Source organism: Oncorhynchus keta, chromosome 21 (assembly GCF_023373465.1).
Source record: "Oncorhynchus keta strain PuntledgeMale-10-30-2019 chromosome 21, Oket_V2, whole genome shotgun sequence".
Classification (NCBI taxonomy): Eukaryota; Metazoa; Chordata; class Actinopteri; order Salmoniformes; family Salmonidae; genus Oncorhynchus; species Oncorhynchus keta.
Genome location: NC_068441.1, coordinates 39,379,282 through 39,400,739, shown reverse-complemented (window position 1 = coordinate 39,400,739; position 21,458 = coordinate 39,379,282). Strand labels below are relative to the sequence as shown.

Below are 21,458 nucleotides of genomic sequence, written 5' to 3'. Positions count from 1 at the left end.
CCCTCAGGAGACCATCCGCCACCTCATCAGGAGCATGCCCAGGCGTTGTAGGGAGGTCATACAGGCATGTGGAGGCCACACACACTACTGAGCCTCATTTTGACTTGTTACATCAAAGTTGGATCAGTCTGTAGTGTGGTTCTCCACTTTAATTTTGAGTGTGACTCCAAATCCAGACCTCCATGGTGTTACGCACGCCTCTATGAAGAGGGAACGCAACACCCTGCTACAACTAAACTCTCCGTGAAGTGAAAAGGGTATGGACTGTAGACGTAAGCAAGGATGACAACAGGCAGAATGTGGTACCGTTTACAAAGACTTTATTCCTTTACACGGTAATATGGGGAAAAGGGGCTGGATGGAACCAAAGCAAAGAAAGTAAATCTCAAAGCCCCCTCTATCTTACCTGCCTAACCAATACTTACCTAATTTAGCACCACCTGGTGCCCTAACCAAAATACAGGGGGTGGTCCGCCCAGGTCTTACCTATTGTGCCTAGACAATGAATATACTACGGGTATATGTATGCCCCGCGGGCCTCTTGCCTAAGCACTCCCAAGGTGCCTTCCCCTTCCCCCCTGGGAACAAATGAAACAGGAGAACAAATAATTTCTCAAACAAACTAAGAAACAAAGGACATCAAATAAGCTCTGAGCAACAAACTCACAGAACATACCAAGTGCCCCCAACAACTAACATAGTAAATTATCCACAGCCATCAGCCTCCTCTCTCAGCAATGATTCTCTTATCACATTCAATCTCTCTGCAATGACCTCCCAGCAATGATCCCCAGCAATGAATCTCTCTTGAACACAACACTGGCTTTTGTATAGCTTCAGAATGAATGTGTAACTGGAGACAGCTGCGTCTTGACGAGGGGGCGGGGTCAGCTCTCCAATTAGCCATTGAGTCGACCAATCAGCTGCTTGAGGGATTTCAGGAAGCCATTTCCTGAAATAAACACATGCAAATACACGGGTTGATATTTTATTTCCATTGAAACATTTTTTTTGATTTTGTTGTCAGCACATTCAACTATGTAAAGAAAAAAGTATTTAATAAGAATATTTCATTCATTCAGATCTAGGATGTGTTATTTTAGTGTTCCCTTTATTTTTTTGAGCAGTGTATATTACAATGTTCACTCACTGTTGTCCATAAAGCAAACAGCACAAAAATAAACACATCTATACACTGAGTCAATGAAATTGAGCATTGGCTACATAACTGCAAGTATAATACGAAAGTCCAAAAAACATGCCTCCGCACAAAAGCTTTAAATCACAGCAAATGTTCTTTCACCCTTGTCAGCCTGTTAAGGAAGAGTCATAGCTACTTCAGAGTAACCAGTAAGTAATTACCACTAGGATCAACATAAGCTCAAGAAACTAGCCATGATTGTTGGCCATGTTTACCAAGTTATATGCAGCTTCATGTCTGTGTCCTCTGTAGCTAAGCCCACATTTACCAGTAACTTTAACTACATCAATCACACGTTCCATGACTTGCCTCCTCTTTCTGACCTGTGTAACTCTTATCCCATGTGTAACTCTGTGTTGTTTTTGTCACACTGCTTTGCTTTATCTTGGCCAGGTCGCAGTTGTAAATGAAAACTTGTTCTCAACTGGCCTACCTGGTTAAATAACAAAATATGATTGTATTAACTTGTAATGCTGGTACTAATGGCGCTAATGATCTTTGTCATTGCCTGTGCTGTGTCACACAGGCTACTGTGTTACGTTCATGGATGTATTGTGGTTAGGTTACTGTAGCCTGTTTTGCTGTACAGTGTATGTATGCTTTCCCTAGCTTATGTGGCATGAGTTATGACTGAATGCTGGCACGTCTATAGGTTTACTTTCTTTTTTTTACTTGTTGAAACATATTGCCTTCAATGTCATATTATTTATTCGTTATGTCATTTTCTTGTTACTTTTTAATATTATTTTTTACTTTAGTTTATTTAGTATATATTTTCTTAACTCTTTCTTGAACTGCTTTGTTGGTTAAAGGCTTGTAAGTTCTACACCTGTTGTATTCGGTGCATGTGATAAATACAATTTTATTTAATTTGATCCCTCATTTACTCAAGTGTCTCCTTTTATTTTGGTAGTTACCTGTATGTAGCGATAGAGCAGTGGAATAAAATGTAGTATGGGCCTACGCCGAAATTCAGTATGAGCCACCAATTTAGATCCATTAGCAAAATTGTTAATATGATTTATTTTAAACCTGTGTCCAATGGAGAATATTAAATAAAATGCTGTGAATGAAACATATTATTAGTTTAAATGGGAAGAAGTACATTCTATGACATTATCTTCCCATAGACTTGTATAATATGTACGTATATTGTTTCTTTATTAAACACGGCAAAGGTCTGGGTGCCCTTTTCATGTTTCTTTGACAGAAAATGAAAACTGTGTGTGTGTGTGTGTCAGTCAGCAGAGTAACTGATTTCATTTAACTGCACAGAATCAGCAGATCTGGTTTATAGCAGATCTGGGATCAATACTATCTAGCTCTCGATACCATCTCAACGACCATCTATCCTGACACTTTTAATATTGGTTTTGTTTCATTAAATTACTTGCATTTATGATATGTTGTATGCTCATGGATTGTATTGACTATATGAATGTAATAAAAACTTGAATTTGAAATATGTTTTTTTATTTTATTGCTTTGTGTGTTTACAGTCTCATCTCATCAGATCTAACCCGGATGACAGACAATGAGCGAGACCAGATCGACCAGGACGCTCAGATCTTCATGAGAACCTGCTCTGAAGCCATCAAGCAGCTCCGCTCTGAAGGTTGTGTGTATGTGTGTGTGTGTGTGTGTGTGTGTGTGTGCTGCTTAAATACACAATATTAATAACACTTTTTTTCAAATTTTCTGTCGCCCTTCCAGCTGAGAAACGGGTCATATCGACCCAGATTAAAGAGCACAGGGGGGCGGTCCTCGACCTAATCGAGATGTTTTTGAAAGGTGGGCTCGTTAGTGATGCCGGTATATATTTGATGTCGGTGCGTATTGTATGTACTGTACTTTGTAGTAATGTTGACAATATATGATTTGTGTCGATCATTGTTTGCAGGAGTATGCAAGCTTTATTCCGAGCAGAGGGCTATACGAGTGAAGAGAGTGGTAGACAAGAAGAGACTGTGAGTGTTCGAGCAGCTATTATTCTCGATGGAAGGATAAAACAAAAAATACCTTGAATTATTCATTTGTTAGAATTCTTGATTTTAGGGACGCTTGAGCTGAATTCTGACAAATGTGTATTATTAGTCTGTATTTTTACATGCAATTTATTTTCGTGCATTATTCTTCATTCATTTACAACATTATGACAGTAATCTATCTCCATAAAACACGTTGTGACCTTGCCTTAAAGGTATAGTTTGAGATTTTATCTACTTCCCCGGAGTCAGATGAACTCGTCGATACCATTTTTATATCCCAAACACACGGACTATCCCTTTAGTGTTTTTCTTGACATTTAAGAAGACTGAGCTTGCCTTTGGCGTTTTGATATTATTCTAGGTCCCGACTAGAGCCAGAGCACCACCACAGTAGGATGGTGGTGCAGAAGAGCCCACAGGTGGAACAGCACAGCGAGGAGAAAACATCCAAGGAGGAGAGCAGCAGCGGTGGTGAGTACAGAGACCAACAGGTGATCCCATTGAGTGGGAAAAAAATCTATTTTGAGAACAGCTGACTATTTTTGTTCACCTTTATTTAACCATGTAGGCTAGTTGAGAACAAGTTCTCATTTACAACTGCGACCTGGCCAAGATAAAGCAAAGCAGTGCGACACAAACAACAACACAGAGTTACACATGGAATAAACAAACATACAAAAGAAAGTCTATTTACAGTGAAGTGAAGTGTACATCTCCTTGTTTTCTCCCTGAAGAGCGGAGCGTGATGGAGGTCCCGGAGAACACTGTGAGCCTGTGGGAGGAGGGCCAGGGTCGTGTGGATGACGAGCTCTCACCTGAGGAGATGCAGATGGTATGGAACAGAAATGTTGTGTATGCTAACATGTGCTTGCTCTCTCTTTCCTCACATTTACATTTAAGTCATTTAGCCGACGCTCTTATCCAGAGCGACTTACAAATCAATGCACTTTTCTATTATTGTCTCTACGTTGTTGTCTGATCTCATGTGATTCAAGTCACTTTTACCCCTGCCTACATGTACAGTGCATTCAGAAAGTATTCAGACCCCTTGACTTTTTCCAAATGTTGTTATGTTACAACCTTATTCTAAAATGTATTAAATTATGTTGTTCCTCATCACTCTACACACAATACCCCATAATGATAAAGCGAAAACAGTTTACATTTTTGGGGGGGCTAATTACTTTAAAATAAAAACAGAAATACCTTATTTACATAAGTATTCAGACCCTTTGCTATGAGACTCGAAATTGAGCTCTGGTGCATCCTGTTTCTATTGATAATTCTTGAGATGTTTCTACAACTTCATTGTAGTCCACCTGTGATAAATTCAAGTGATAGGACATGCTTTGGAAAGGCACACACCTGTCTATTTAAGGTCCCTTAGTTGACAGTGCATGTCATACAAAAAAAACAAGCCGTGAGTTCGAAGAAATTGTCCTTAGAGCTCCGAGACAGGATTGTGTGGAGGCACAGATCTGGGGAAGGGTACTAAACATTTATGCAGCATTGAAGGTCCCCAAGAACACAGTGGCCTCCGTCAATCTTAAATAGAAGAAGTTTGGAACCATCAAGACTCTTCATAGAGCTGGCCGGACGGCCAAACTGAGCAATAGGGGGAGAAGGGCCATGTTCAGGAAGGAGATCAAGAACCCGATGGTCACTTTGACAGAGCTCCAGAGTTCTTCTGTTGAGATGGTTGTCCTTCTGAAAGGTTCTCCCATCTCTGCAGCACTCCACCAATCAGGCATGTATGGTAGAGTGGCCAGACTGAAGACACTCCCCAGTAAAAGTCTCATGACAGCCCACTTGGAGTTTGCCAAAAGGCACCTAAAGGACTCTCCAACCATGAGAAACAAGATTCTCGGGTCTGATGAAACCAAGATTGAACTTTGGTCTGAATGCCAAGCGTCACATCCGGAGGAAACCAGGCACCATCCATATGGTGGTGGCAGCATCATGCTGTGGGGATGTTTTTCCAGTGGCAGGGACTGGAAGACTAGTCAGGATAGTGGAAAAGAATAACGGAGCAAAGAACAGAGAAATCCTTGATGAAAACCTGCTCCAGAGTGCTCAGGACCTCAGACAGGGCGACGGTTCACCTTCCAACAGAACAATGACCCTAAGCACACATCCAAAACAACACAGGAGTGGCTTTGGCACAAGTCTCTGAATGTCCTTGAGTGGCCCAGCCAGAGTCTGGTCTTTAACTCAATCAAACATCTCCGAAGAGACCTGAAAATAGCTGTGCAGCGAAGCTCCCCATCCAACCTGACAGATCTTGAGAGGATCTGCAGATAAGAATGGGAGAAACTCCCCAAATACACGTGTGCTAAGCTTATAGAGTCATACCCAAGAAGCCTCAAGGCTGTAATCGCTGCCAAAGCTCCTTCAACAATGTACTGAGTAAAGGGTCTGAATGCCAATTTGATATTTAAGTTTTTTAGTTTGAATAGATTTGCAAACATTTCTAAAAAACAGTTTTTGCTTTGTCATTATAGGGTATTGTGTGTAGTTTGAGGGAGAAAAAATGTTTTAATACATTTTAGAATAAGGCTTTAACGTAACAAAATGTGGAAAAAGTCTAGGGGTCCATCTACCAACTGCATATTGATATGATACTGGTACTGACCTTGTGTATATAGTGTACATTCTCATGTGTTTTACTTCCCCTGTTTTTATTTGTAGATATCTGACCTAGTATTGATTCTGTGCTCTTTAAAACCCTATTCTGATTTTCTATTTTCGTATTTTGATATTAGACATTGCATTGTTGAGCAAGAGCTTGTAAGTAAGCATTTAGCTGTACTGTTTACACATGTTGTATCCTTTGCAAATGAAAAATAAATATTGATTTGATTGGGTTTCACTGTCTAGTTTGAACAGGAGAACCAGAGGCTGGTGAGTGAGATGAGCAACCTAGTAGATGAAGTCAGGTTAGTGTTTAATCAGCCCTTCAGACCATTCTTACCACTACATTCCTAAATATGACTGAGGTGACGCAAAGATTAATTCATCTCCTCCCAATGTTTTTCAGGCAAATCGAAGGCAAGGTTGTCGAAATCTCACGTCTCCAGGAGATTTTTGCAGAGAAGGTGCTAATGCAAGTGAGCGACTTCCTTATTCCCCCTGGTCCAATGCCCATCCCACTTAATAAAGTGTTATTGATGTGTTATTATTTCCTGTTTTGTGTTCTTCACAGGAAACTGAGATAGACAGTATCCATCAGCTAGTCGTGGGAGCCACTGAAAACGTCAAAGAGGGAAACGAGGACATCCGAGAGGTAATGGAAGGTTATGCTAAACAACCCCAGTAGTTTCCCCTGCTCTTTATACTGTACAGTATATTATTGTATGTAGATATTAAACATATTTTTAAATATTTATCTAAATATTTTTTATGCGGGTGTCCATATGTTTCCTTTGGTGGATGTAACTTTTAGAAAAACAAATGTACCAAATATTTGTGACTGACTCTTGAGGTGCTTAGCACAGCCAGTGATGTCTTTTAACTCTGTGGTTTCATCGTATGCTTGCCTTGCGTTTCCAGGCCATCCAAAACAATGCTGGATTCCGTGTCTGGATTCTCTTCTTCCTCGTCATGTGCTCCTTCTCTCTGCTCTTCCTGGATTGGTATGACAGCTAACCCCTTGAACATGGCAGAACCAGGAAGTAAGTGACTTCCGTCAGCAGGAATTGACATCAGCCTGGGCTTAAGTGGTTATCACATTGAAGTAAATGGTTGGATGGACGAAATGTTGGGTTTAGGACCAGCTTGTCCTACTCCGAAGAGAACTGACCCCAGACATGTGCTTTGAGGACGACTTCACTACTGTCAACCGTACTCGATCCACAAGAGGACAGTGTAAACGCATGTTTACAAATGCAGTAAAGCACACAGTTGGCTGAATGCAAAGTGCTGTCGTCCACCTGTACTGTGTGCATATATGGGCGATCAGTATCACATACTGACCACAATGCTTGTTATTGCATCAACAGCAACTGTCCTCTGCCGTCTTTCTCAAAGGAAGTAAGTGGGTTTTTGAGCTATTCATCATTCTTTGTTTTTTTGTATTGAGGTCTTGACTATACACATTGTAGACTTACGCTTTGTTGAGATGAAGAAAATGATTTTTCTTTCATATGTATTTATTTTTGTCGTTCAAGGGAAAAGATATGAGAGAACCACATACCATGTCTCTTGAAGATGGGTTATTTTCAAAAAAGGGTTATGAGTTACACAGACCATGTAAGCCTTTTGTTTGTGTAAATATGGTAGTTATGATCAATCAATGGGAGTATTTTTGTTGGTATAACTCCACTTGGTACTTGCTGCTTGTGTTGAAACCTAGTCCTAAGACAAATAAATTGAAGCACTGCTTGTGAAAGAAATTGTGACTATTTTCTCTTATTTCTCCAAATTACAGCAAGAGATCCACACATTCACTAGTTCAGTGGTTCGCAACACCAGTCCTCGAGTACCCCCAAGAGTACACATTTTTATTGTAGCCCTGGTGAAACACCTGATTCAACTTGTTAACTAATCATCAGGCCCTCATGAGTTGAATCAGGAGTTTTTTGTCTGGGGCTACAACAAAAATGTGTACTCTTGGTGGTACTCGAGGATTGGCATTGAGAAATACTGTACTAGTTGATACATGTAACTGCCAAAATAAAGGAAATGCCAACATAGTGTCATAAATAGGGCATTGGGCCACCATGAGCCAGAACAGCTTCAATGCACCTTGGCATAGATTCTACAAGTGTCTGGAACTCTATTGGATGGATGAGACACCAGCAGCGGTGCGTGGGTAATATCACTGGGGAAGCCAAGCCCCCCTCCAAAAAAAGCCATTTTACAGCCTACACTATGTGTTGTGATAATTGCGTTGTTTGCTGCTAATTCATATGCATTGAGACTGTGATATATATAGATCTAAAGGCTAAGACAGTGACAGAATAACGTCAACCACACCTTTGTTTTATCACAAAACCGGATAGCGACCTCTGTCCGGTGAAGTCCACGATGCATATTGCATGACCTACAACCTGGTTAAATAAGTAAATGTTTCCAACATTTTCGGACCACTAAACACTATTTGTTTAGAACCACAGGAACAAAGAAAACAGGAACTGCCTCCTCTGTTCCAGCACCATTTCAACTTCAACATCCTCAAATCACCTCTGCTTAGTCTAATAACAGTGACATCTAAAAGATACCAAAAACAATTTATTCCAGTCAACAGAAGCTAAATATGATGTCCTTCATTCTGATTTCTGTTTACGCAAGTAGAAAAACATGTTGACTCGCCCTACTTGTAGAGAAACGCCAATGCCATCCCCCTCTCTTTCATGTTGACAAAATGGTCTATCACTGTCATACAGTACACACTTATTTTTGTTGTTGTCCTAGGCAACCTGGCTAAAATACTTGCTCGCTAGACAAACTTCCCTTCATGGGCAACGTTAGCTAGTTAACATTAGCCTTCTACATCTAGCTACATATTGGACTTCCATCCTCTCAGGCCAGGGGCACAACAATGTATGAATTAATGGTTGGCTCAGAATTGCCGTTATAATCATTGGCCAGTACGGAGAATTAGGTAAAATCACAAGTCCAAATCATTATCTCCACTCATGTCTAATTTAGGAAAGGGATCATTTTAGCTGAGCCAACCATTTTAGCTGAGCCAACCATTGTGTTGTTGTCCGCCACCGGCGGACAATAACACAAGATGCAACAATTCAAGTTGCTTCTGTTTATGACGTATGTCCTCAAAGCGATTTGATAGGAGAGACGCCAAATCCAAGCTGGCTTCCCTTGACACTTTTTTTCCCCCGCCAGGAACATTCACAGTTGAGCTCGCTCAGTTTAGCTTAACACTGATTGGCAATTTCGTTATGCTTTTTTTGTCAAGGGAGGCCAAATGCTTGCTGGCTTCCCTTGCATTCAATGCTACGGGCGGCAACAATGTCATACTCGTTTGGACCAGACAGTATCAGATAGATGGCCTACACGTAGAGAGACAGAGGGGCACTGTTTCGCTCGCTCTGATGTTCTCCTGTGTGATACAGTCATCAGCTTCTTGCAAATTGAAGGAAAATTATAAAAAATAAATATTTGAGGGGTGTTTTTGTGGGAAGCCTGGCTTCCCTTGGCATCCACAAATACACACCACTGTGCAAAACCTTTCATCCACAAGAAATTCCATTATTCGGTGTTTTGTTGATGGTGGGAAAGGCTGTCAAGCGCCACTCCAGAATCTCCCATAAGTGTTCCAAGGGGTTGCGATCTGGTGACTGAGATGGCCATGGCAGATGATTTACAAAGTTAAGCTCATCAAACCATTCAGTGACCACTTGTGCCCTGTGGATGGGGTCATTGTGATCCATAGCCATGGTAGCCAAAACAATGGCCTGCCCAGCATTTTCATACATGACCTGAAGCATGATAATTGCTTAATTAACTAGGGAACCACACCTGTGTGGAAGCACCTGCTTTCAATACACTTTGTATCCCTCATTTACTCAAGTGTTTACATTATTTTGGCAGTTACCTGTATATTATACAAATTGTACTATAGCTATTCTCCAGTCTAGTGTATGACAAACCAACAGTATCCAGATGTAGAACTCTGGGCCAACGGCATGAACCTCAATCCAGAAAATGGCCTTTGGAACAATGAGCTTTAGAGATATCATTCTCAGATTTATGCTTCTGAAAATCTGTTCATTTGGATGATCCTATATCCCAGCAAAAGGATTATATCACTCCAATATCTCACTTTGATCAAGGCCCTGGGGAAAATACTGTTAAAAGCCATGATTTCCTTTATCTTAAGGGAATTGAACACTACTGAACTGATACAAGATTAAGCATTATTACACCATGCTCGTAAATACATGAATGAACTTCATCGTGTTGAGATATGATGGATTACTCAAACGTTTTTGAAATGTGTGCATTTTAATAGATATTTGTTTACATTGGTTTCCAGCTCAAAGCCTATTATTCATTTGTCCCAACAAAAAAAACAGCATCAAATGTACTTCTGTTTACGTCATTGTATAAAAAAAAAATCAGTAAGAACAGAAGGCATTACTCTTAAATGACATGTTGAAAAGAAAAGCAATGTATTAATCACTCCTTTCAGAGGTTTCTTTTTTAGAGTTCTTGAGTTCTACTACACATCACTTTGTGACTGACAGCTACAGAATCCTATTCATATAGCATTACACGTTTACATTCAATAGCAACGAGAAGAAAACAGGATATGCTATTCAGTGACAATAAGCATTCCCATGCTTTATGAAGGCATTGACATAGTGCCTGATCAAATATAGTGTAGTTCCCAATAAAGAAGAGCTCTAAGTGCTGCATGTGGAGACGGATAAACTACAGAGGGTTCAATTATGCAGGATAAATATAAAGAACGTCGAATTCAGGCCTTTTGAAATGGAAAACAAAAATGAGCATTTCTTATTGGACTAGTTTAGGTAGTACCGCCCTTTTTCCCTATTGGACAAGAGTCAGAATTAAAAAAGTCCTCTACACAAATGGAGGAGTCAATTAAAGTCATTTAAAATACATCTTCAAGTGAGTCACACACACCCATTCATCCACAAATGGGAGAGGCAAAACAGTCTAGGAGCAAAAGGTTATACATTTCTGTATCTCAAGGGTTAAATGGCACATGCTCTGACAGTAATTCAAATGTTTTGTAGTAATGAAGACAAAGTATGGTTGTGTGAAATGCAGAAGCCTTACAAAATGAACCGTGCATGTGTTTAAACCAGCGCTGCAGACACTAGAATGGTTGTCAGTTTATATGTGGGATACTGAAGTGAGATGTTATTCCCCATTATGTTTATGTACAAAGATGTTTTGTCAACAAGTGTCTGTCTGTGTGGCAAGACTTGTTTGTGTATGTATTCAAACAAACCAGATACCCATCCAACCACAGTTCCTGTCTGTGCTTACACAAATGCATTTGTCAAATAATTTCACTGATTAAAACACATTATGCCTGATACATTGCAGTTATATCATATCGGTTAAAACTGGCGTAGCTCAAGAACAACCATTTTAGCTAAAGAACGTTTTTCCAGATTTTGGGTTTGCTTGAACGACACCGTGTATACTATTTTTCACACGGCTGGATGGTGATCCTAGGGTCTGTTCAGAAGGGTGCAATGTTACAAAACACTCAGATTAGAAATACATTTTGTAGAACAGATGTGATTATCTCTCATGTTGAATTGGGCATCATGTGAGCTCTATTTATTGTAGTTCTATTTGTAACATTCTTAACATTTCACCTCTGAATACAGCCCAGTGGGTTAGGCCAGCTTCTGGTGGGTCTCTGTCTCTTGCTGGGTGACCTTCTCCTCAGACATGACGGTCATCCACGGGGACACGGACCGGGTGATGGTCTGCTTGGCCATGTTGTAGTGGTTGATGATGGTGAAGAGACGCCCGCGCCCGCCAGGGGGGTAGTAACCATACATCCCCGTCGGCATGCACCGACCTTGCTGCAAGACAGGGAAAGAGAGGGAGAGAGATTTAACAGAGGAACAAAGGAAATAACTATAAAAATGTGAAGAGAAGCAAGACTTGGAGTCTAGGAAGTGCCTGTGAAAACCTGTCATTTCCAAAATTACCAAACATCAAGTTGCCAATAACAGAGAGAGAATTGATTTACCACAGCAAGTTCTATCTCGCAGATGCAATTGTATGCTGCCATTGATATGATTAGTGGATTTCTTAAAGATGTCGGTCTTCATTGGTACATTGAATACTTCAGAGGAAAAAAAGAGGCATGCTTAGTTGCTTACCACATACATGAAGCCATCTGGACAGGGCTGCTCATACTGGTAGACTTTATAGACCACCAGAAACACCACGCAAACCAGAAACGCCAAAGCACAAATCACCAGCAGAGTGACCTGGGAAGATGAGACACAAACATCACCTCTGGGTTACTGAAGGTGCCTATAGCCCTAAAACAGGTTCATGTGAGCTGGGCACGGCGCTGTTCAGCAGCTATGGAGCTGAATGTGCCTAGCCCATCGATACTACTCTGTGGTGCTTTATGGATACAGGGCCAGAAGGCTAGGTGGAGTTATTACCATATTTCTTATTGCACCTATTCTATTGTTCAGATCTACAAGAGCTCATCAAGATGTGGCTGAGGGTTTGATTAGGGAATATGAATTTGATATTAAACTGAACAGAGTGAGAAACATGACGTCTTTAAAAGAGTCTGCACAAGAACATTGCACTGACATCGCTAGGGTGTTACGCAATGACTACTGGCACTTTGAGGAACTGAGGAGGCGGGGAGTGGGAGAGAGGTGTTGGAGAAATCACTCAGTGATGAGGCCTGGGCCATATTCATTAAAAGTCTCGGTAGCAGTGCTGATCTAGGATCATTATAATCAAAGGCAAAACTGGTCCTAGATCAGCTCTCCTACTCTCAGACACTTTATGAATATAAACCTTGATCTTGTCTTGGTCGGGGGACATAAACATAGTGAATTTTATTTGACAGAGGTTTAAGAAAAGTTATTCTGATTTCCAGGATATAGATGTCATATTTCTCAGAGTTAGAAACATCTTGCAAAAATAATTTTAAAAAAATGTAAATGAGGGGATGCTATGCAAAACAAGTCTTGGCGCCAGAGAAGAACCCATGTAATGAATGTCCCTTTCATCTACAGTGCATGTCTTACAAATGATAACATTACGCCTTATTAAGCTGGGAAACACCACGAAGAGCACAACAGTAATAGAAATCAAGTGCTATGGGATGTCATGGGATTCGTTTGCTCCATTGGTGTTGATGGCCGACACTTTGATAGCTTGCAAATCAGAGCAGATATGGCTTTTTAAGATGATGATCTGTAGCAATCGAACAATTTGCTTCTCAAAGAACTCTATGGTTGTGTTTAGACAGGCAGCCCAATTCGGATTTTTGCTACAAAATTGGTCTTTTGACAAATCACATCAGAGCTTATCTGATTGGTCAAAAGACCAATTAGTGAAAGAGGATACGAATTTGCCTGAGTGTACTGAGTGTGACAAAACCATTAAAAGGCCATTGCCATGGCAGCAGTTTTAATAATCATGAGGTTGAGGTGAAGAAGAATGTAACATGTCTTACTTTGAGTCGTTCAGATACCCCTTCAATTATGCTTATTGAGAATTCTGCTATTTTTGGCGACCGCAGCCTGCTCTTCTTGTTCCCCCCATCATAGTCTGTTTTGGTCTTTACCACCACCTGAAACACAGGGAAAAATACCAAGATGTATAAACAATGAGCTCATAGGCCTGCATGAAGGTGTTTATTCAAGTGGAATAAATTGCGGGCTATTTCCTTCATGTGTGTAATGGAGAATAGGTTTACATCTAGACGTTTATTTCCTTTTGGGTCCTTATTTGACCACATTCATATTATTTCAGACTATGAAGAAAACGGACCCCATGACAATAGTTGACAATGGGTAGCGTAGATCTATTGCATCAATAGGCATTCAAGTCACTTGAATAAATCTTACCTTGTCGAGTGCAGGGAACTGCAGTTGACTGGCATCTAAGGGTGTTATAAGGGGAATGGTGTCGAAACCATCTTCTGAGACGGCTTTGGCGTTGTTTTTGTCACTGAAATTATTCCCCAATTTAACCATTTTCCCAGACGAAAGGCTGTAAAATGTATAACCTGCTCGGAGAGATACAAATCGTTCAGTGATTGTCTGAGAAATACATGTATACTTCGTCAAAATTGAATGGCATTCGATTGTTTATTTTATTTTAACGTAGCGAATCACCCCTGAGATTAAGCAAAATCAGACCTACATATCACATTGCAATTGATAAAATACACTGTATGCAAGGTGGATTATTTTCGTTGATTTAATTAAAAATACACGAAGGAGCGCTCGAAAATAACACATCCATCGTATCCTATGAATGTTACGGCTGCAATAAGCACAATTTTAATTATACGAACGATAAACCAGTATATGCTATTGACTAATACATCCGCACTTACCTGTAACGTTTTTACTTGTAGTCCGTATTTCTTTTGTTGTCCTATTTTATTGCTTTAACTGAGAACGCCAGTGTAGGTGTGACGCAGACGATTTACGACAAGCTGGGTGCACAATATGGCCAAGCTCTCGTTGATGCTCCTCAAAGGCGTCCCTTCGAGCTATGGATGCTGCTGTTGGCAGCGTAAGTGATGTAACAACATTACATCCCATACATAGGCAACACAAGACATGAACTCTTGAGAGCAGGTCCAGGGCAAGAAAATTGTTACATTAACAAAACAAACATTTTGTGTTATTATTCTCACCAACTTGGATTGCCGTTTTCCCTATTGTGACTTTTTTATGGTTAGTCTATTACACAATATTTAGAATTATACAAAAATTACTCCTGTTATGGAAATAAACAACTTTATCATAATGTGTAGGTGGCCGTGTTTAGTTACAATTAGCTATAGTTCTTCAGCCCAAAAGTGAATAGTTGTGATCAGTTTGAGAAATATTTAGTCCTTGTGTCAAGCACCAAAAACAGTACTGCGATCAACGCGAAGTGAAGGACTGATCTCCAATTTCAGCTCCATAGCTGCTGAACAGCGCCGTGCCCAGCTCACATGAACCTGTTTTAGGGCAGTGGCTGCGGGAAGGCCTTCTGATAGACATTTTGCTATGCTTTGCTATTGTTCCCATTCCACTTGATTGTGAATTTATAGTAAATATTACATTATAATAGCAATATTTCTGACTTTGATATATTCTATGCACTGCTGCAACATCGTCTGTGCCTATTCTCAATCCATAGACTAACTGTGATCATTCTCATGACTTCACGTTCATGCCTAATGTTATCTTCATGGGGGTCAGAGACCTCAGATTGCAGACTAAATCCCTGTTCTGAAGAGAGAATTTAGCCACTGGCTTGGAGCAACTAAAGGAGACATTTATTGAAGCCATAATGAACCAGAAATACATTTCCTCTGTTGTGTGGTTGACAGAGCAGGCTTACACAATACACCATTGTAACATTACTGCATGAAAATACAATATATTTTAAACTAAAGAAATATATTTTTGGCATATTTTATTTCAAAACAGTGCATACTTATCCAGAAAGAATATACATTTTTTGCCATCTTAATAACAATATCCTATAAAAGGAAAAACCTGAGTGTTACATTCTATTAATTGAAGTTAGATAATATCATAGTGCTAATCAGTCTTCCATCATAAGGGAACTCTATGGCTAGTTCTGAATAGACTAGTGACCTCCTTTCCTCATCTCCTTCCCGTCACCTACAATGATGTGAGAGAACTGAACAGACAAATGATGATCACCAGTAGGGATCATCATGTGTGTCTTCAAATCAGTGCTGACAAAAGAGACGAGGAAAGGAAGCCACATTAGATGCACTACTTGCTCCAGTTTTCACTGCTCCAGGTCATTATCATTCTGCAGTGTTTTCATGGCCAGCCCCCATAGTGTTACACTGGAAAAGAAGGGTCCCTCACTTGCCCTGTAGGGGGTACCACTGGGGCGGCTAGCCCCTGGGAGGGCCCCACAGTAACTGTCTGGGGCTGAGAGGTACGGCCGGGCCACCACCGAGGCCCCAGACCCCTGCTGTTGTATCTCCACACCCACCGGCCCATTCTCCACATAGGGGCCAAACACAAGGGCCTCTTGAGGTAGGTGAGCTTTGCCCAGTTTCAGTGAGTCTGCTAGAGGAGGGCACTTCTCCTGCTGCTGGGAGGGGGCGGAGGGGAGGAGGTGCTGGGGCACGATGGAGCGCAGCTCGGGGAAGGACGTTGAGGTAGACGGGATGAGGTGGATGCTCGTCGACGGGGCTTCTGTATGTGCTGGTGGGGGCGAAGGCTTATCGAGCTCCATCACGGTATTGGAGGTTGGTGGTGGTTGCCTGGGCTCAGGTGCTTTACTGTGGCTGACAGGCTTGTGGAATGGGCCTCCTCCTCCTCCGTCAGTACTGCTACTGCCAGGCTGCTCTGGGTCCTCTACGTCAGGGCTGGAGTCGTCAGGCGTGGCCTTGCAGTGCATGCTGCAGTGTCTCCTAAGGACAGCCGAGCGGGTGAAGCTCTTGCCGCAGGTGTTGCAGAGGTAGGGTCTCTCCCCCGTGTGCGTTCTCACGTGGCGACGCAGGTCGCCCGACCCTGCAAAGCTCTTCCCTGCGGTACGGTTTGATATGAGTCATGATATGTACCCAACCAACACAATCAACCATCCATTGACATTGTGCTCTCAACAACTGCCTTCATGCAGAAAAATATACTGTTGCCTGAATTTGGAAAACTACATTCATAGACACTTTTTTTCTACCAAACTTTTCTTGTGGTCTTCATGTCTGTATCTATAAAACACAGTATCCATATTCGGACAGCCTCAGGGTCTGTCCCCTCAGAGGCTGTCCTAATACAGGTTGATACGCACCACAGGTCTGGCAGGTGTGAGGTTTCTCCCCAGAGTGTCTGATCTTGTGCTTCAGCAGTTTCCTGTGCATGTTGAAGGACTTGCCACACTGGTCACAGGTGAACTCTCTGTCTGTAGTGTGAGTCTTCTTGTGCTCCTTCAGGTTGCTGATGTTACTGAACCCTGAGTAAGGAAGGATACAACATGGTAACACTTAATAATAATGGACAGATAGATCGACATGAATCATCCTTAATAAATGCATGTTTATAAAACTAGTGATGTGCAGTTTGCAAACAATTAGTCTTTTTTGAACGACTCTTGTAACTGACTCGAGAGTCACGATTTGTTTTTCTGAGTGACTCATTCGTTTTAGTCGTTCATTTGACCTGCTAGTGCTGGTAGCAATGAGTCTTTCAGCAGGATTAATACACGCTCCTCCAGCTCAGCGGCTCCAGAGACGTGCTCAGACCACCAACTGTCTGTCATATACGCATGCAGGAAAATACATCATGAGCACAGAGAAGAAAAATACATGTTTAGAACTGATAATAGATTGCATGGTGCAATAATTAATGCAATTAATTTATTATTGAATTTTATGATGGACACAGCTTTGAAGAGCCAAAACATACACAGCCCCTGGTCAACAAATTCGAACTTGAGAAAAAAAATGTGTTCGGGAGGTACGGTTTGCAAGCGACATTGTGCTTGAGCCTCACGGCAGTTAAGCAATGCATTCCACCAAGAGTCGTTCACAATCTATAGTCCGGTTGTTGCCACAACTAGACCTCGTTTCAAATAGATCAATAAATAATCTTATTTGTATGCCTAGCAATCAATTGTTTAAAGCACACAAGTCTCAGTCACAAATTACGCTAAGCCCGCTATGGTGAACGACATGTGAAAGAGACAGGCTTGAAGACTCATGACTCTTTCAAGTTTTCAGTTCATCTTCCGCCAGTAGGGGGTCCAGCGTGCTCTGGCCATTGACTCAAATGAACCAAATGGGTCTAAAGATTTGTTCTTTTGACTGAACGAGTCAAAGATTAGTAAAATGAGCCAAACTTTCCATCACTATTATAAACACGTTTAATTGTTGTTTCTTTACATTTTTAAATGCTTATATATAGCAGGGCTTGTAATGTTATGAGAATGTTAGAATTATTCATTGATGTTTGATTTCTCAAACATCATATACTGCCCACCTTAAAACGCACATAGGAACACTGTAACATCTAAGAATCCATGTTTATATTGTGCCAGGAATCCATACTGGGACAAGTAATTTGTTGGTTGTAGCACTCACCGCGTCCACATATGTCACACAGGTGTGGCCGCTCTCCCGTGTGGATCACAATGTGACGCTGAACATCCCCCGAGGCAGCAAAGCTGGGAAATGCCACAGTGACGGAAGGAGAAGTAGTCAGCATAACACAAATACACCACATTAGATGGCTGAGTCCATGTTATGACTCACATCCATTGTTATCTAGACAGCTGTGGCACATGCACATTCATGATGTTATGTTACTGCTTATGAAGGTCTAATGTATTATGTATATGTAGTGCACTCCACAGTGCTATCTAGAGCAAGGGTCTACAAATGCTAACTAGATCAAAAGCCTACCCACCAAGTAATTGACCAGGACCAGAGTTGGAGACAACTAAATTAGAGCTGTCCATTCAAGCAGTATGGTGACAGATCACCCAATATGGAAAACCTTTCTAAATTGTAACATTTTTAAAAATTAAAAAATGTATACCTTTTCCCACAGAGTTCACAAATGTAAGGTTTTTCTCCAGAATGGCGTCGTAAATGGGTCTGCAAATTACCTGCCTGTCAAGAAAAACAGTGTCCATGTAAACCTCCTTATTTTCCTAGTAGACACACTAAATTACTTTTGTAAATTGATTGAACAAAGGATAACTGTGCACCTTTACCTGTGAAAAGTTTTTCCTGCAAACATTACACTGGAATGGTTTCTCCCCTGTGAGAAACAAAACTAAAACAATTTTTCATCTTAAAAAAAGTCAGCATTTTTTCCACACATTTTAAGGCTCCAAAATTCAGTAATGACACAATAGTGAAATTAACAAACTACCAGTGTGTGAGCGCTTGTGAAGTTCCAGGTTGCTTGGGTGTTTAAAGGTCTTCCCGCACATCTCACAGCAGTACTGCACCTTATGCCCAGTTGGTTCTGTTGGATCACTGATGGTTGGTGGGTCCGGTTCCTCCTCTTGGTCAACAGGAGGTGGACTTGGAAGTTGAGAATCCATTGCGGTCTCCAACACCACTTCCCTGTCTCTGGCCAGGCAGTCTATGGGTGGTAGGCAGTCTACGGGAGCTTCAGGTGTCTCACTCTGGACCACTACCTCCTCTTGGTGAGTCTCCTTTGGGCAGTGGTTGACTGGTTCGCTGCTCTGTTCCAGGCACATCTCTTCTAGAGCCTTCTGAGGGCGTAGGTAGTTGTATTTCTTCAGGTAGACGGCTTTCTTTGGCCGCATGGGCTTGTTGACAGGGGAGACTTTTCCTCCTGGGTTGGCTGTGGTTGACAAGTCTTCAGCAGGCAACGTTGAACCAAACTCCTTCTCAGCTGGTATAGCCTGCGGACAGGGTGGGTTTGACTGAATCGCATTGCCTGAACATACAGGGGCATTTGCGCATGGTTGTGTGACCCCAAATTGGTACTGCTGCTCTTCAACCAGCACCAGGGGACTTGGGCCTTGGTTTAATGCTGCATTGCTAGTCTCAGCAGCAGCACTCTGCTTGAAGTACTGCTTGCTGTAGAAGTTGCGTAGCTTGTAGCCGTGTACTAGCTGCTTCTCTGGGACTGGCTGGGTAATGGCTGTAGTCTCAGAGGTAGCGTTCCCACCATGAGACATTGGTGTCCCACTGCCAAAGGCAGACCTCTGGCCTACCGAAGAAGGGCAAGGAAGCTCCACGTCTTGGGCAAGGCCAGTCCCGAGGAGGTAGTCGTGTTCCGAGGTCAAGACACCAGACAATGAGAAAGAAGGGGCCTCCACGGCAGGAGCGCTGGGTTTCAGGAAAGTGTTGCACATGCTCTGTACATTTGGGACCTGTAAGCACTGGGCGATGTCCAACAGTGCTTGTACATTGTCCTGGTTGACATCTAGATGGGAAGTGTACATGTAGTCCAGTATCTGGCCTATACCTCCCACATCTTGAATGACCAGTTGAAAAACATCATTTTTTTGACTTGGCGAATTTTGGAACAAAGACCTGCTGGGACAAAAGTAAAAAGGTTATTTTACAATGTCGACACATTGCTAATTTATCCCTGTGGAGCCCTATCAGGCTATAATATGAGAACGCAAAGCATGTTGAATCTCCATTTCATGGCTGTTTTGTTTAATAGCAGCAGTAGTAGTAAGGGAAAAACAAAATCCTAAGAATCAAGGTATTCATTTAGTATATATTCTTGAATATATACACTACATGACTTGTGGATGATTAATATTAATGACACACCTGAAATAGGAGCTAAATGCAGCAAGTACATTTTTGTGGGCTTTGAAGCATACTCCTTTGACTACTAGCATGCAGTCACAGAGTAGCCCCTGTATCCTCTGCTCCTGTAACTGCTGGAGAAGGTAAGCACTGTGACTGGACAACGTTTCCATGCTTTTAAGAGCAGTCTTCAGGTGATCCAGGGAAGTATGACCATCAAAACAACTAGAAAACATTCATAAAACAGAAGAACTGAGCATATATTATTTACAAACAAGCAATGTACTGCCTCTCATTGAAATGGTACCACTTAATTGTTGAAATGTATTACCATGGGCCCCCTGGATAGAATTCGAGTTATTTAGACAGCGGGAAAACATGACAGCAGTAGGCCTATTTATGAAACTACAACTCAATTATATGGGGATTGACTAACGTGTGACAAGTGCAGAATATTTAGGCAACATAATTAATTTAGGAAGATAACATTGTATGGACAGCGCAAACACCTATTACTGTTTTGAGACCAACCACGAGAAAATTTTACCAATACGGGACTATCTGTCCTTTGCCGATGTGCCACATCGAAAATAAGTTACATTAAGCGACCTGAAACTGTACTAATAGACATGGTCCTAATTACAACATTTACTGATGTTATTCAGCCACGACATAACTATGTAATACTTCTTTCGCTGACTTACCTCTATAATTTATATTTCATTTGGATGATTACATAACTTCCGGTGTGACTTTCCACACTTAGCCAAAGAGAATATGCGTAATACCAACTCTTACGAGACAAGATTACCTCTACTTTATGTAGGAACGACCATTATACTATGTTCATCTCTGGGTACACACTAAAGTAGCATTTTTTTGAACGTCTTTAAGATTCATAAACTGGAACCCCTCAAACCATCTGCTGTATTTTCGGAATGTAAATAATGTAACACTTCCTGTCTAAAAATAAGTCACGTGTGCGTTGACCGGTTGTGCTGCGTTCGTCACGAAGTGGGAGGTGGGAATGTACCAGTGTAAAGCCGTAAATATCAGTTGAATGCATTCCGGTGCTTTGAACTCGGTGAGAAATGCCGATTGGATAATGACCAACGAGCTGCATAACCCATGAACTAAAATTACAGATATCACATTTGTAAACAAATTATATTGTTTAAAAAACAATTCCATCTCGGAAACTCTGGTCTCTTTCTGGAACTCTGTATTTCTGACCTGACGATCACCGACGTCATGATTTGATATCTATTTTTTAGAATTCGCAGTCGTCCTGAACGCACTATAAACATCACCTTTTCACTGGTTATGAACGCAG

At 41.4% G+C, this 21,458-nt stretch overlaps 3 protein-coding genes across 7 annotated transcripts in view; 1 reads left to right on the top strand and 2 right to left on the bottom strand.

The window, feature by feature from the left end:
- LOC118400553 (syntaxin-18-like) overlaps window positions 1-7,580 on the top strand; it is a 34,201-nt gene extending 26,621 nt beyond the window's left edge. For both annotated transcript variants that reach the window (XM_035797523.2, XM_035797524.2), the window contains 9 exons: window positions 2,701-2,816; window positions 2,915-2,992; window positions 3,102-3,168; window positions 3,551-3,660; window positions 3,924-4,021; window positions 6,067-6,125; window positions 6,227-6,296; window positions 6,392-6,472; window positions 6,739-7,580. In XM_035797523.2, coding sequence (XP_035653416.1) covers window positions 2,701-2,816; window positions 2,915-2,992; window positions 3,102-3,168; window positions 3,551-3,660; window positions 3,924-4,021; window positions 6,067-6,125; window positions 6,227-6,296; window positions 6,392-6,472; window positions 6,739-6,834 — 775 coding nt within the window. In that variant the 3' untranslated portion in view covers window positions 6,835-7,580. The remainder of the gene's footprint in view (window positions 1-2,700; window positions 2,817-2,914; window positions 2,993-3,101; window positions 3,169-3,550; window positions 3,661-3,923; window positions 4,022-6,066; window positions 6,126-6,226; window positions 6,297-6,391; window positions 6,473-6,738) is intronic.
- A 2,556-nt stretch (window positions 7,581-10,136) lies between these two features.
- Window positions 10,137-14,439, bottom strand: LOC118400552 (neuronal vesicle trafficking-associated protein 1-like). 2 transcript variants are annotated; one of them, XM_035797522.1, is made up of 6 exons: window positions 14,240-14,439; window positions 13,746-13,906; window positions 13,352-13,468; window positions 12,024-12,134; window positions 11,508-11,720; window positions 10,137-11,364 (listed from the first exon to the last, which is right to left on the bottom strand). In XM_035797522.1, exons 2-5 carry the CDS (start codon window positions 13,872-13,874, stop codon window positions 11,529-11,531), a joined length of 549 nt encoding a protein of 182 aa, XP_035653415.1. In that variant the 5' UTR covers window positions 13,875-13,906; window positions 14,240-14,439; the 3' UTR covers window positions 10,137-11,364; window positions 11,508-11,528. The 2 variants fall into 2 exon arrangements, with proteins under 2 accessions (XP_035653415.1, XP_035653413.1); XM_035797520.1 differs by having other exon boundaries at window positions 10,137-11,720; window positions 14,240-14,438.
- Window positions 14,440-15,295: 856 nt separating this feature from the next.
- On the bottom strand, window positions 15,296-21,058 carry zbtb49 (zinc finger and BTB domain containing 49). 3 transcript variants are annotated; one of them, XM_035797517.2, is made up of 8 exons: window positions 20,830-21,058; window positions 20,147-20,350; window positions 18,759-19,897; window positions 18,598-18,659; window positions 18,420-18,493; window positions 17,963-18,045; window positions 16,675-16,836; window positions 15,296-16,412 (listed from the first exon to the last, which is right to left on the bottom strand). In XM_035797517.2, exons 2-8 carry the CDS (start codon window positions 20,296-20,298, stop codon window positions 15,661-15,663), a joined length of 2,424 nt encoding a protein of 807 aa, XP_035653410.1. In that variant the 5' UTR covers window positions 20,299-20,350; window positions 20,830-21,058; the 3' UTR covers window positions 15,296-15,660. The 3 variants fall into 3 exon arrangements, with proteins under 3 accessions (XP_035653410.1, XP_035653412.1, XP_035653411.1); XM_035797519.2 differs by having other exon boundaries at window positions 18,598-18,644; XM_035797518.2 differs by lacking the exon at window positions 20,830-21,058 and adding an exon at window positions 20,457-20,816.
- Window positions 21,059-21,458: the final 400 nt, after the last annotated feature.